This window comes from Artemia sp. Qi Xiang Cuo, chromosome 19, assembly GCF_049724085.1.
Source record: "Artemia sp. Qi Xiang Cuo chromosome 19, ASM4972408v1, whole genome shotgun sequence".
NCBI classification, from domain to species: Eukaryota; Metazoa; Arthropoda; class Branchiopoda; order Anostraca; family Artemiidae; genus Artemia; species Artemia sp. Qi Xiang Cuo.
In genome coordinates this window covers 59,142,253-59,159,123 of record NC_142812.1, presented here as the reverse complement: position 1 = coordinate 59,159,123, position 16,871 = coordinate 59,142,253, and the positions used below count along the sequence as shown (strand labels likewise).

General features: G+C 34.4%; 1 protein-coding gene across 2 annotated transcripts in view; it reads right to left on the bottom strand.

Moving 5' to 3' along the window:
• Positions 1–426: 426 nt before the first annotated feature.
• LOC148941060 (uncharacterized) overlaps positions 427–16,871 on the bottom strand; it is a 117,147-nt gene continuing 100,702 nt past the window's right edge. For both annotated transcript variants that reach the window (XM_089104921.1, XM_089104922.1), the window contains exons 11-12: positions 10,880–11,037; positions 427–5,886 (exon numbers count right to left, since the gene is read on the bottom strand). In XM_089104921.1, coding sequence (XP_088961047.1) covers positions 4,334–5,886; positions 10,880–11,037 — 1,711 coding nt within the window. In that variant the 3' untranslated portion in view covers positions 427–4,333. The remainder of the gene's footprint in view (positions 5,887–10,879; positions 11,038–16,871) is intronic.

Here is a 16,871-nt window from a genome sequence, read left to right as displayed (position 1 = left end):
CTAACAAGCAGTGGTGGATCCAGGGGGGGGCACACCCCCCTAACATAGTGTAATTTACTTAATTAACGCAAGTTTGCGTTAATTAAACGTTTCTCCTGATGCAAGTTTATCGGATCAACCTATTTTGCGCCCACCCCCCCCCCTCCCTAAAAAAAACTCCTGGATCCACCCCTGATGACAAGGAGCAATAAAATCAATTAATTATACAAATAACAGCTGACAGTTGGTTTATTCAGTATTAAAGCATAATATTTTAAAACTACCACAAAAAACTGTATTCGATATGAAATTCTAAGCCAACCTTGTAGTGCTAGCTCAAACTTAGCTACGAATCCCTAGTTTTCACAAAATATCATTTTGATGAGAATAACTTGAAGCTAGCCCTGCTTCCTACCCCTTTACGAATCATAATATTGAACAGTTAAAAAGTTTAAAAACCTGTATTAGCAAACAGACACAATCACACTACAATAAAAACAACTGGAAATTTATACAAAAATTATGAAACTTATGCAGAACAAAAACACAAGTGGTAACATATTTCCAAATAATGTAAAATTTCATCATTTACTGAATGAAACGGTGTGCTATTTCTCAAAAAATTTACATGAATTTAAAAATTCTAACCCATTAACAACTGAAAAATTACTAAGTTTAAAACATATATTGGGAAACTAGTACAACTGCAAAACAGCTTCACAAAAGCTAAACAGCTGCACTTCACAACAGTTTAAAACCTGTATTGAGAAACTAGTACAACTGCACTTCTATAAAACAGCTAAGAAATTGTGTATATAATCAAAACACAGACAGAACGACACAAAACATAGGAGGAAACATGCTTCCGAATAACAACAAACACATCACCGTGTACAAAACGAAAAGGCGTGCCGAACGTTTTCATAAATTCAAGAACAAAAAGCAAAAATAAGGCATGAGAATTTCAACAAGAACATTATTACTTAGGAATTTAAAAGAGATAAAAATAGTAGTTAAGTTATAGTGTAGCAAAATAACGTGGCTTTAATTATCTGCTCTTTTTAAATATTACTTTTTCTTTTAGCTCGAGTAAAGAAATACAAAAACAAATGGGAGATAAACTTTCTAATTCAAAGGCGTAATTTGCTATAGGGCAGGGGGGGGGGCAGCTACCCCTCCCAGACCTCGGCCTCCCCCGAACCCAGTTTTCCTCCCAGCTGAAATTTAGTTTCTTCAAAAATCTTGTAAAAACAAAGATAAGCCTGCATAATTCAAGCATCCACGAAATTACGCCACTGTTCTAACTTAAGAAGAATGTTGGCTTGTTTATAGAAAATAGGAATATTATTATTTTTACTAACAATCAAATGTGCCCGAAGCGGTATACAATATATATATCAACGTTAGGTAGTCGATCAGTTCATTTTCTGGCCCAAGTCCAAAACACGAGACAGATATGCCCTTTCGTTTCGGGGACAATTACGTATTATTAGCAATAAAAACGAATAATAATATTCTTTATCCACAAATTGAAAAAAATCTAATTGGCATACAGAACAAGAAGTGAAGTTAGGTACTCGTTGAGTTCACTTTCTAGCTCAAGTCAAACACTAGTGACAGATACGCCCTTTCGTTTCAGGGACAATCATGTATTGTTGACAATAAATACGAATAATAATATTCAAAAATGGATTAAATTTAAGGGGTATACAGTGCACAAAGTAATGTTAGGTTGTCTTTAAGCTCGCTTTCTAGCTCAACTAAAAAAAAATGGAAATACGCCCTTTCGTTTTACTGACGATGATGAATAGTTTAGAAATGGGGTGAAATTTGGGTGGTATACAATACATAAAATATTAGTAGGTAGTCACTGAGCTCGCTTTTTAGCTTAGGTAAAAACGAATAGAAGACACACCGTTTCATTTTTGGGACGGTGGTATGTTGTTGGTAGTAAATAGGGATAATATTACTTTTAAATAATACTGTTTTTACTTATAATAGATCCTATTCGAATAGTATACAGTAAGTAAAGATATGTTCGGTAGACTTTGAGCTTACTTTTTAACAAAGTAAGTTTAAAGAAATAGACCAAAAAAGTAGCCTAAATCCTTTCGTTTTTGGGACTATGATATATTATTTGCAATAAACGTAAAATAATGTCATTTTTTTCATTCATATACATTACGAATAATATTCTGTTTATTCACGAACAGGCTTAAGACAGACCCTTTCCGACTTGAGCAAAAAACATATGGGAGATACGCCATTTCGTCTAGGGACGATGATTTATGGGTTGCATTTAATGAAATCACTATCTTTTTTTAATTCCTCACAGAATCTGATTCCCAACTCATGTCACAATCAAAATTGATTCATCTAGACCTTCCCTTTCCTCACTGTCATCAACATGCTTTAACATGTATTTTTTAAGATTCAAAACAGCAATAGAATACATAAAAAAACTTTCTTTAACGAAATTATTAATCTGCTCCAATAATATCTAACAGTGTACCAAATTTAAAAAATAAAATTATTGCAGTTAAGGGCATCTTGAACAGTCAATTTGCATACTGACACGTAGCGGAAATAAGTCTATTTAATACATATTTTTGAACTAGGAGGAGGAGTGGTTAAGGACTTCCAATGGAGGGGGGATGCGTATTTGCATCCGGATGATGGGACGAAATTCATATCTATATCTTCACTCTCCCAACGTATTTGTTTTTACACAGGCATTGGGGACCTTTAGTATCAGGGTATCATTAGTACCAATAAAAGATGCTAATGATAATGATAATATTTGTATGTAATGATAATGATAATGAGAAAATGATAATGTTTTAAAAAGTAGGGGGGGGGGTAAACGTAGGACAATTTTATAAATTTCTTTGGGCCATTCTCTAGGAAGAATTCACCACACCTACTATTAACACCATGTGCTCAGATATGAGCACATCTTGTATGTACAAAGCACATAATGTATCATAGTTTTGCAATAAATAAACGATAAACTTCTTGTTCTTCTTTAAACAAAAAATTACTATCATCAAGGGGTCATTCCACATCCCTCATTTAGGGATAGCTTCTGATAAAATTTCAGCACATTATGGTAGACTTGATGTTACTGAACAAATTCCTAAACACCATTTTATCGAGTTAAAAGAAAGTTAAGATGGTTATGTGTCTGTTTACCCACCGGCTACCGAATGGCTACCGATTCGGTAACAATGGCTACCGAATATATTCGTGAGTTTTTTCTCCCTCTCGTGACTTATTGACATTACATGAACAAATTTGGTTAATTTTTTCTTGAGCTTTTCGTCTTCTGACTTTGGATTTGGAACTAAAGAGCAGGTGGATTTAAAACAATTACGACAAGAGGAACACAGTTTTTTTTTCACGGGAAATTAGTTTTACAGTTTCAACGCAAAAAGCTCCATGAAGATTCACCTGAAGCACGTTTGCAGTTCTGCTTTTTTCTCATCTAGCTAGCAATATTTGAACACGTTGCCTTACGATTCTTTTCACAGAGCAGTGGCAACCCTGCGTAGGACTTGGGGAAACTAATGCATAAAACAAACTATACATTCATTTTCTAATTAAATCTAGAGGTAATTGCATCATTTAAACGTTGGTGGAGATGGGGAAACCTAACGCATAAAACAAACTATACATTCATTTTCTAATAAAATCTAAGCGTAATTACACCATTTAAGCGTTGGTGAAGATCTTAGTGTCCCAGATCAAAATTAATCAAATTATATCGCTTGGAAATAATCCCTTTAAAAGCATCTTTTATACATAAATCGAAATACGAGCTTCACCTTAAAAAATTCTGCGAATATATACAAATAGCCTAAAAGGGGATATTGAAACAACCCTTATAACCCCAATAATTCCCTTAAACATCCCTTACAAACCCTGTAAAACTTATTCATAGTCTTGAATATATAAGTAAAGCTACGAATTTCTGGATCACTATTCCTCATATGCAATGCCTATGATTGTTACATCGAACTCATTAAAGTACATTTCTTTTAATTTATTATTTGAATTGTTGGACTTTCGATAGAGAAAAGGGCATGACAGAATGCCCCCTCCCTCTCCCCTTGAATCGTACTCCTTTTACTAGATTCAACTTTTTCTTTTCATTTTTTCATATCTACAAAAACATTTACAATATGAACAAGTTTACATTCGAACATATTAAATACTCATTTATATCCAGATTAATATGCTCAGTACAACCGCAACTTAAAGAAAGGGAATGAACAGCTGAAAGTGGGTCCTTATTTCAAAAGATTTCCATTCCTCTCATTTTTTGCATTCTTTTTCATTTTTTGCTTTTTGCTTTCTATCTATTTTTTTCACTTGCAGAGTCACTTAATTTCCTTTTCCTATTCATCCCAGTAGTAGTTGCTTTTCCTAAATCTCCGTGTCTAGTAACTTGCCTATAAGAACCACTCACAGTTCTGCTATTGAATCCTGTACATCTTTTACTGTCATTGTCAGAAGAACCTAATACCATCTTCGATGGACTGGTACGCCTGCAACGACTCGGAGAAGAAGAGGATTCTGACTGAGGTAAAGACTGAGAATCACCAACTTCACCAAATTCTTCATCCTGATCTGAACGAAGAAGACTAAGAGAATCAAGAGAATCCAAACTTGACTCGCTTGAGATCCGTTGGCGTTCCTGACACAAAGAGGTATTGAGCTTAGCAGCCGAAGGTAAATGAACCTGCCATGGTTCAGGTAATGAAGAAAAATTGTAATCATTCCTAGTTTCAGGATCTTCGGGTTCTGAGAAAGAATCAGGAGAATTCATCGTCGATCTTACTTTCTGAGAACAGGGTAGAGATGACAAGGTTAGAGAAGATTCTGGTCGAGGAGAGCCGCTATCTAAAGGCGAAAGGGTACGAGAAACAGCACGCGTTTGCGTAATTTCTTTTGAAGGCTCTCTACTCTGGGTTCGAGAATTACGAGAAGCAACCAGCTCGTCTTGTTCACGAAAGCTCCCTTTCACTTGCTTCCCTCGCCTTCGCTCTACTTTCACTGCGCTTTCTACCGTTGCCTCTCTCGAGTGGTCTTTAATAAATATATCTTGGGACACTGTTTCTGTCCCACTGACAATATGACTCCCAGAGATAATGTTATCTTCCAATCTATCAACACATGTATCAATCATACAAATTTCCTGCGTGGATAGATATCTATTACCTTCATTACCGGCGGGAAAAAATGCTTTTTTCCCCTTTTTAGGAGAGCTGCGTGTCCTTTGGGGAGCGTAAATAGATGAGTTTGCTGGTCTTACTGAGTTATTTGAGTCATGTGTTTGATCATTAACATCCTTAGCAGTCGTTTCAGATAAAGGAGTTGAAAGTCCCCTTTTTCGTAACTTGCTCAAGTCTTGATCAATTCGAATCGATTCGTTTGCTTCGGATGGAACTGACTTTCTCAACTTCATTTTATTTTTCTGTTGTTCATATAACGACATACTTAGATTCAAAATTGATTGCAATTTTTTCCTAGATTCATTAGGTAATTGTTTTATATAATCTGGAATACGATGGATTGATAATACTCTTGGATTTGAATGATTAAGAGGAAATTTAGTTAGGGGAGAAACACGACAGTATTTTGACTTTTTAGTTTTCATCCGGGCCTTTACACTAGTTTTATAACGCATAAGAGTAGGATTGATTCTCTTCCTTCGTTGGAGGTTAGATAAAGGTTTCTTCAAGGGGATAACTTCTTCTTCTCCTTCTTCTAAAGTTTGTGACACTTGACGTTGAAACTCTTCACGGGCGTCGGTCATTTGTTTCATACAACCTTCCAAATTTCCGACTGAGGGTAAGTTTTGTTTCTTCGGTAATACCTTTAGCGCGTTTGACACAAAGTAATTGCCTGTAAAAAAAAAAGATACAAAGAATAATGAGGAGAGAAAATATAAAAAAGAAAGATATATTTTTTTTAATTTGAAAATTTTGATGAAAAAACAGGAATTAATTTTTTTTTTCATATGTAAGGTATGCGCTATTTGAATAATTATACAAAATAATATATAGGTGGATTTAGTTAGTATAAGGGGTGGAAAACATGGCGAATAAACGGCAGTTAAATAAAGATGGATATAATTTTAAATTCATTATTTGAAACAGCGACCATAAATCTTCCGTAAGCACCGTCCTATACAAGGCCAAACCAATTTCTTTGGAAATTGTGGAGGTGGCAATAAAATTCGGCCAAGCAAACAGTAACCTCCAACGAATCAAATTTGTTAGCTATTCTTTCCTTGGGAAAATGGAGGACTCCACAAAAATACATATAACGTTGAAGGGTCCCAATGACTTTTAATTAGCACTTGCGCAGTTAACTAAATTTTAAACGTTTGTACTCGATTTTGCGTCAAAGTTTATTGGCGTCGAAGACTGCGATGACGTTGTTCTTCTAACGTAATATTGCTTTCTTCTTCACTTTCATTTTTGACTCGTTCTGATCCCACCTTTCACTTGTCTTGTAACAGCACAATTTTTTGTTCTTTACTTTCATTTTTGACATAATCTCGTACTCGGTTTCGCGTGTCTCCTAACTGCACAATTCTTTGTTCTTCACTTTTATTTTCGACAAGTTCTAATTCTCGTTGTCACTTGTTTTTCTCGCTGCCCTTATCTTCTACCCGCATATTTCTTTGTTCTCCATTTTCATTTTTGTACGTTCCTATCCTCGTTGTCGAGTGTCGTTTTGCGTCAAAGTTTATTGACGTCGAAGATTTCGATGACGTTATTCTTCTAACGTAATATTGCTTTCTTCTTCACTTTCATTTTTGACTCGTTCTGATCCCACCTGTCGCTTGACTTATAACAGCACAAATCTTTGTTCTTCACTTTCATTTTTGACATGTTCTCGTACTATCTTTCGCGTGTCTCCTAACTGCACAAATCTTTGTTCTTTACTTTTATTTTCGACAAGTTCTGATTCTCGCTGTCACTTGTTTTTCTCGCTGCCCTTATCTTCTACTCGCATATTTCTTTGTTCTCCATTTTCATTTTTTGTGCGTTCCTATCCTCGTTGTCGAGTGTCTTTTAACCGCATATTTATTGTTCTTCACTTTCTTTTTGACTCGCAGTAATTCTCAATGACACTTGTCTTTCAACCGCATATTTCTTTGTTCATAATTTTCGTTTATCATTACTTCAGATATTTTTTCAATGCCAAAAACGCCTTTTATAGCCCTTGCGAATAAATAACGCCATATATTGCGAATGGATTACGGCGTTTCGATGAGAATATTACAAATTTTTCTTTCCATTTTGTTTTAAAAAGAACTGATCAGCCCATATTCGTTATGGTGTTAAATACAGTATATGTTCAAAAATGCATAGCGTTTCAGCCATTAGTTTAGGAGATGATCGCACGTACACCCAACATACCCAAATTTATATATACAAAGGTACTAGAGCCTGTTTCGCAGGCTTTGTCTCTAGCAATTACAAGCAGCCTGTGCCTTCAGCCTTCGTGAATTAGTTATGCCATATATAGCAAATAAGTTCTATCATTTGAGGATTGGTTTATTTGTCGTTGTTATTTTAAGGATTTTCCCTTTCTTTGTCATTTTATGGATCTTTTTTCTTTCTACTTTGTTTGCAAAAGTTTGTTTTCTTTCTACTTTGTTTATATTTCTAATGAATTAACTAAAGTATATGCACAAATATCGTTATGTTTGGTTAAATAGTGTAGTAGTGCAAATAATATATAACATATATATAGTAGTGCTGTATATAGTAGTAGCAACAGCAACTTATTATAAAAAAAAAGAGACAAAATCAATTGGTAGTACACCAAGTCGCCATTATAGTCGCTCTATCTTGTCGGAATTTGATGCCAAGGTTGATAGTAGAAGGAATAGCCACACTCACTGAAGCGGTATGCACAATTTATGTTGAATTATTCCTAATTGTGCAAACCACGGAAAATCGGAAAAATCGTGAAACCGGGAAAATCGGGAAACCATGGAATATTGGGAAAATCGACCACGCGGATTATTTCACTGACATTGTAGAATTGTTAGCACGGAAGGTTGGAGTCGGTGAAGATACAAAAAGAAGAATAGCTAAGAAACCAAGGTAAATAACGAAGCTTTACGCAAGAAAAAAAATAGGGACAATAGAGAGGTAATTCTTGCAACAACGAATTGAAGATACAAAACATGAAAGAAACAAAGATTGAAATACTATGGGTAATAACAGTTGCCAAATATGCTTCTGAAACGTCAAGGCTTCAGAAAATTGAGGAAGTTAATCTAATTGAGGTATTATTGAAATTATTGAGGCCACAGGAACTGTGCATAAACAGTTTTATTTATCTATTCGAGTCAGATTCTGCTGTTTAGAGCAACAATGAAGAAGAAGTTAAGATGGTTAATTTTTCTAGATACTAATTAAAAAAAAACTTTTTCCACAAATTAAGTTTTCAAAAAAAGGTAAAGAGCTACATTAAACCGAACATGATCAGAAATAAAGTTAAATAATTTTCCAAGCGCAAAAATACCATTAATTACAATCAATAAATAAATGATACCCAAAATGAAGAGAAATTACAAAAAGTAAACAAGTCATACTCAAAACGAGCAGAAAATAAGAGGATTAGGGCTGACATCCCCTATGCCTTTTAAACACCAGAGCATAACTTGCACTTTACTGAAAATAGTCCTTATTTCGAACTATTTGTTTTTACCTCTCGTAATGTCACAAAAAAACCTCATCATAACCAAGATTACTGAAAAAAAAACCAGATGAAAATGGATCGAAAGATAATTTTATATACTGATATTCATTCCTAAAAGTGTTAATAATTTTGGATTTCGTAAAGTTAGAAAAGGAGAACACATTTGAAACGTATTTTGTTTTCAGTAAAGTGCAAATTATTTTCTGGTCTTTAGAAGGTACGGGGGCGTTAACTTTATTCCTCTTACTTTCTGCTAGTTTTGAGTTTGACTTGGTTACTTATTGTGGGTTGTTTGGGTAGGGGGAGGTACAGTTATTAGACCTTTAAACTATGCTGAACAAGATGGCTATCCCAAAATTTTAATCAGATGTCTTTGGGGAAAAAAGGTATATGTGAAGGGAGCTGGTCACCCTCCAATAACTTTCAACTCTTAAAGAGCACTAGAAATTTTAATTTACAATCGAATGAACTCTTTCTGAAGTTTCTACGACAATTGTTTCTATAGAAAATGCCTTGAATATATATATATATATATATATATATATATATATATATATATATATATATATATATATATATATATATATATATATATATATATATATATATATATATATATATATATATATATATATATATATATATATATATATATATATATATATATATATATATATATATATATATATATATATATATATATATATATATATACATATATATATATACATGGGCGCCCATATGTGGGGCAGGGGGGGGCTCTTGCCCCCCCCTGGCTGAATGATGCTGCCCTATTTTTATATTTTTGTTCTGAGTTTTCTATTATATAGCATTAAAAGTAGCAATTAGACGCCGTTTGCCCCCCCCCTGGAATTCAGCTTATGGGCGCCCATGTATATATATATATATATATATATATATATATATATATATATATATATATATATATATATATATATATATATATATATATATATATATGTATATATATATATATATATATATATATATATATATATATATATATATATATATATATATATATGTATGTATATATATATATATATATATATTATTTATATATAAGGTGTAGCTTAGTTTTTTGTTTATTAATGCAAGTGGCGATGTTTGGATTCGGTGAAATACCCCGTGCCGGGTAAACCAAAATTTCCTTTTGTGTTCAGCACTAATCCCGCCAAACTATCTAATTTCAAAAGGATGTAGGTCAAGACTTGTACAAGGCCGGGATAAACTTCTTACTTACTGAAAAAGAGGGTTTGCCAAGACTCAATCCTTCAAGAAACATAAGCTCATCATCAGTTGAGCAGAGCAACTTTTCAGGTAGAGGCTTAGGGGGCCGTTACCTTGTTTGACTTCAAAAATAAATTGGAAGGGTTTGTTTAGAAAAATTATTACCTATTTATGAAAGTGGGTCAGTGATGCACTTGCTTGTACCGTGTCAATACAAATAGTGTGTAGTTACTTTGCATAGTAGTGGCTGTTGTTAATAGTCGAGGAGAATATACCCCATATTCATATATATAGAAATTACGAATTTTATAAATATCCAGTACGTAAACTTTCCAATGGTATATACTTCTGGTATGTAAGATTTCATCGCACGACAAGTCATTTGACAGACTATACAGCAAACAGTAAACTGCAAGAGAATATAGTTCAATCCAACTTTCTAGGGCTATAATGAAAATTTAAGATAACAAGGTCAAGTTTTATGGATGAAGGATGACAGACTGCCAGAGAGCGTGCTTGTAGCCCATCCATTTCAGGCCAAATGAGAAGCTGGTCTTCCTCGGATGGGGCGAGAAGAATTTAAAGGAAATTGGAATTTTAAGGCAGGAGTAAAGAGTGACACTTTGAATAGATTGGGACTGAGGAGCGTACGCAGCTGAGTTGGCATAGGCCAGCTTAGTGCTGCTATAAATTATTAGCAGTAGTAGTAATTCAGACTTTTTTCGTTTAAAGTTAGAGCCTTGTTTTATACGTTGGTAGCTGGTTCATTAACTTAATTTTTTAAACTTTGCCCCCCCGCCCCCGAAAAATATCCATGCAGGTTGTTTCTTCCTGAAAATATTGACATGACCAAACCCTTTTTGTGTTAATGCGAAAAATATTGGCCATAGTTAGCAATAATATAAATAATGAAAGTATTTACCGAGAGACTCCGGCAGCATCATCCAGCAGGCAAAAGCTTTTAAACCAAGAAGCAGAGGTTCTCCCCGATTGGAAGAAAAATAAAACTTCAGCCATGATCGAAGTCTCACACAAGAAAATATGTCATAAACCTCAAGAGGCAGTTGCTCTGTCTTTGCCCTGAAATAATAAAAAACGTCATTTTGCGAGGAAGTTATCAGGGCTATCAAGGGGAAGGGAGCACCATCTGAGCTTAATGTATCTGCCCCAATTATTGAGCCTGAATGCAGAGGTCTTCACATGGGGGTGGTTTTTAAACCTTTTCAATGTTTTTAGCAGCTCGGGAAAAAAATAATAATCGGCTTGGCAAAATCGCAATGTGAAGCACCGGGATGCTTCATATTCTTTAAAGTACTATGACAAAAGGCATGAAAACTGATTGTTTGAAATAAGTATGAAAGATATTAAGCCGAACTGGCCAGCCATGACAAAAAATTAACAAAGAGCGAAAAAAGTTAAGGCCAGTAGAGAAAAAAGATGAAAAACTAAAACAACGCGGATATTTCGCCTGTATCCAAACTAGGCGGCTTCCGCAAAAGAGAAGCTAAGATAAAAAACCAATAAAATACAATTGTCGCAACTGATCCACGTAGGGAAAAGAAGCTGTTAGAGTTACTTCGATGAGAATATCAAGGCAACTTCTTTGCTTCTCTTGTGCTGAAGACGCCTAGTTTGGATACTGGCGAAATATCCGCTTTGTTTTATTAAACAACGTATCTTTCTCTACTGGCCACAGTCTCGTTTCTCGTTTTTTCATTGAGTTTTTTCTCCCTTTGTTAATTTTTTGAAATGAGTAAAAGGAAGCTTGCATAATCATATGTCTTACAAAATAGGGCAGTCGGGAACTCAATTCATTATTAAATAGGATCTCCTTGTGCAATTATGTAGTTTTTTGGTAGTAATGTACTCCAAAAAAAAAACGAAAAAAAACGTAGGGAAGTGACGTAAGAAAAATGTAAGAAGTAAAAAAAACGTAAGAAGATGTAATTTGTTTTTGAAGATGCAGCTGTCTTTAGGAGTCAACAGATTCTGAAAGTTTGAATTTTAACGGAAAAAAGCGTTGCCAAATTTAACTAATCAGTTTTGCTTATCTATTTTCACAGTTCAACGGAGTCATACCGACGAAAATGTGATATTTCCCTAAAAACTTTATAGTTTAAAACAAATTAAAGACAATTTTGGAAATTCAGGTTTTCGAATTGATCTGAAATAACAAAAATTGCTTTTATTGTTTAGAAATGAGTCAACAAAACGAGCAGTTGACGAAAAAAAAAGTGCGACAATTCTGTCTCTGTCCCGCGGAAACTTTTGTATATTATTACAAAAAAAGTGATTTTTTCTTACTGCTTCGCAGTTTCACCAATTATATGACCTTGCTGCTTCACCACTGTCAGTTTCACCATACTGCTTCAAAATTCTGCTTCAATTTTGCCATAGTTTTCGCAATGTTTTCGCTAGTGTCATTTTAAAACTAAAATGTATTGCTTGTTAGTCAAACACTAAAAATCCTCGAGACACTACTCGACGACACTCCTTTATAATATAAGGAACTTTCACCCTTGAATAGCAATCCTAGGCACAACCTTGTCAAAAATGCATATGGAATGCTGTTCCTAACAGTTTTGTCAATTTACTGGCTGAATTCTTCGACTGAAAAATCTATAGCCGATCACAAATTTCTGGTTAACTATTGTACAAAGGGTAAATTTTGCAATGCTGTAAACACTGTTATGGTAAATTGTTTTATGGTATGTTATGGTAATAGTATGATAATATATATTATGGTATATTATATGGTAAAATATTGCTATGGTGTGCATTGTCAATTATCATACTAATTGGCTAATATTGTGAAATATGATTCTGTATGTTAGGATTATGTTTCCAATTAGGTTCCTTAATTATTTGGTTATCTGAAGTAGTTGTGGAAAATTTTCAGTAATAATTGTAAAAGCTTAAGCATTATTTAAAAATATTTAAAGAACTTGAAGTAACCTCGTCAGATCTAAAGATTGTAGGAAAATAATAAAAGACGAACTGAAATTGAAGAAAACGTGTATTTTCTAAGCTGCTATCTGGTGACGACAAGTTTTTTTATACTTTTTTTTTAGCATTTTGCTTTTTATAGTCTTTGGTTTTTATCAGTTCGAAGAAATTTTTTTATGATGAAAAACTGCTAAATGAAGTTCTCCAAAACGTGTGCAAAATTCAAAGAATTTTCTATGACAAATTTTCAGTAGAAAGTTTTCGATCGAGGAGGATTTGAAAGATTTTCAGTAACTTTTAAAAAGCGTATAATCAAATAAAACTGATTTTCAATAAAACAAAGAAATATAAACAATCTAAAACCTAGAAAACATTTAAGAAAATATAGAGAATTTGAAGAAAAGGGTTTTAGAAGAAAGGTTTCCGGGTTGAATCAAATTTTTTTCAAGAGGTTTTCAATCAAATTTAAACGGCTTGTAATCGGACAAAAGCTTTTTTAAGCGTCGAAAAACGAACTTGCTTAATAGCTGAAACTGGGGGACGTCTTATAAAACAAAAAAAAAGGTTCAACAAATAACAACTGAAGTTCAGAGACTTACTTGGACTTGTACTTGGATCAGGACCAGGGTTGCCAACTGGACATATTTTATGTCCAAAGGACATATCTCTATGTGCCTGGACATGATGACATAATAGGGGAAAAAATGGACACATTTTAGATATTTGGGACATAAAGTGGACACATTTTCCAAATTTATGACGTAAAACAAATTACTTTCATAAAAAAATGTAACTCATCACCAAATGAGTGCTAAGAATTATATCTACTTATTTTTTAAGCTCTGTATTTATTTTCCGGGGTTGCTTGCTCTTCCCTGAAGCAAACTTTCTTAAAATGCCTTCAAAATTCTTTCACCTATAAATGGTATTATTAGCCCTGATTTTTACTCGCCAAGGTCAAGATAAAGGACAAACTGTCACCTTTTTCGTATAAACTTACTCCCGGCTTCCGAACATCACACAAAAAGCTCAATGAAAAGTTAACACAATGAAACGTTTCGATTGTTGATGGTCTGAAATCAAAACTAAACCCAAGTTGTCAAAAACCCGGGGTAAATTCCTTCAGTTTGAAAATTTAGATCACGGGAAAGGAGCTGAGAGAAATTTAAGTAAGTAAAAATTTAATTTTAGGTGACATAGCTCAATTATATATATATATATATATATATATATATACAAAAAAAAAAAAAAAATATATATATATATATATATATATATATATATATATATATATATATATATATATATATATATATATATATATATATATATATATATATATATATATATATATATATATATATATATATATATATATATAGGTAAATTTTTTGCAAATCATATTATTGACTTACGAATAAAGTAAACATACCACTCGATGCCTTTTTTATGTTCTTTCCAAACATAATAATCATTTTTGTCGGAAATGAATTTTACCCCCACCCCTATATATACCAATTCAGGGCATATATTTGCACATTGGGGGAGGGGGGGTTTTGTTAAAGTTTAAAGTTACCTCCCATTTACATCAGAAATAAAATTTACACCCCCCCCCTAGTGTGCAAATATACACCCCGAATCGGTAGATATAGGGGTGGGGGTAAAATTCATATCCGGCAAAAATGATTCTTCTATTTGGAAAGAGCATAAAAAAAGGCATCGAGTGGTATGTGTACCTTATTCGTATGTCAATAATATGAACTAAGAAAAAATTACCGACGGGTCATAGAGTATCTAGCGGTGGTTGCCGTATAATGCACAAGTACCCATATGTAAATATAGTGGTAAATATATATAGTGAACATAAATAATATATATATTAACTTAGTTTACAATACTATAAAGTAATATATATAGTATAAGCCTAAAATTAGGACTATTGAAGAGGAGATATGTTACAAAATGGCTATCTAAAAATTATGATCCGGTGACTTTGGGAAAAAAGCGAGCGTGGGAGGGGGCTTAGTTGCCTTCCATTCTTTTTGGTCACTGAAAAAGGGCACTAGAACTTTTAATTTCCGTTCTGAATAAGCAAGTTCATCAGTTTTTTGGTCTGCCCTAAGAAAAGGTAAGGATGCCAAGGATAAAGAAAAATACAAGGATCTTTGTGATTTTATGCTAACGTTATGTGACCTGCCACACTCTTCAGCAGCTGCTGAAAGACAGTTTACGCTACGTGGTAACATCAAAACCAAATTACGAAATGGTCTTCTAATGCAAACGACTAGTTGTTTAATGCATGTCAAGCAACTAATTTGGCGTTCTGGAACGTTGCTGGAATCCTGGATTATACATTTTGAAATGCGCAAGAAATACTCCGATTGGCAAATAGCTAGCAAAGGAAGAGATAAGGCTGACTCTCATGCTGAACATAATTTCCAAGATGAATTCTCGCTAGAAGACTAATCTTAAGCTCATATAAATTATTTTTTAGTGTTTACTTGTTTTTATGAGTTTTGTGCTTGTATTAAATGGTTTTTTTTCGTTTTCAATATATTTGATGTTGACTGGCCGCTTTGAAAGATGTTTCGAAAGTGTCTTTTGGTCAGTATCACAATTGATAAGAAAAATAACCTCTAGGTTCTGAGATTTCAAGATGGACATATTTAAGACGAAACATGGACATATTTTGGCTAAAAATGACATCATTTTGGATACTCAGGTGACATATTTATGGACCGAAAAGTTGGCAACCCTGATCAGGACACAAGCTATGTAGCTCTCCCTGGCGACAGATCTAGCAGATTGTTGAATTCCACAGATTATGGTCTTGGGTTAATGGGACGATAATTATAGGCCATGAAGGGACCCGTCTGCGACGATGTCTCCGGAATCTACCAATTGGCTCAAGGTCAGATTTGAAAGTGTTAAGCCAAGTTTTGGCTTGTCCTTCGTGTCGTTTCCTCAACTCAGGTTTTGCAGCATAGGCTTTGATTTCTGAAAGTCTCGGCTGGTCTCCGGCAAACATGGCCGAACCAGGGCAGGCGGCGGCGTTGAATGATAGATGTGACGTCATACTTCTGGTCACATCGCTGGCAGATGATCGTATTTGGGATTCGGTCGCTGAGTCATAACCCCAATATGCTCAAACCCAAAGTCGTAACCCAAAGATGCCTCAGGTATCTTTGTTCAAAAGTGTTGAGGGCGTGTGCCTCGGTGACTTTTAAGGGTCACGTATCACAGCCGTAGAGTAAGACTGATCGGACAAAGGCATCGTAAATAAGAATTTTTGTTTTCCGGTCAATTTCCATCCTTTTCCAAAGCGGCTTCCACAGCTGTGCAAAGAGAGCGGAAGCTGATGCGATTAGGCATTAGATTTCTTCGCTACCTCCACCTTTAATGTTAATGTATGATCCGAGATACTTGACGACTTTATTGACAACTTGAATTTGCCTAGGGTTAAGGGTTATAGGGGTAAAGTTTGTACCCGGGGCACTAGAGATAGCTTTAATCTCGTCAGTATTAATCTTGAGCCCCACTGGGGCAGCAACTTTGAAGACTTTTAGAAGCATTTTCTGGGCTTCACCAACGGATTTTCCAAGAAGAGCAACATCATCGGCTTAATCCAGGTCGGTGATACTGAAATCAGGGCTAACCTCGATTACTTCTAAGCTTTGCGCTTCCTTTTTCATTACCCAACCGATGACACAATTGAAAAGTTTGGGAAAGAAGACACAACCTTACCTCACACCGAATTCGATATAGAATAGTGAAGAAAGTTCTTCGTTGACATTGATGCAGGTTTGTGTGTGTTAATAGTAAGTCTGAATGAGTCGTATAGTCTTTAGTGGGACACAGTCATCTTCCATTGATATCCAAATTCCTCCCCGGATGACTGAATCGAAGGCCGTCATGAAGTCAACAAAGACAGCAATGGTGATTCGTTGATGCTTGGCTCTATGTTCAAA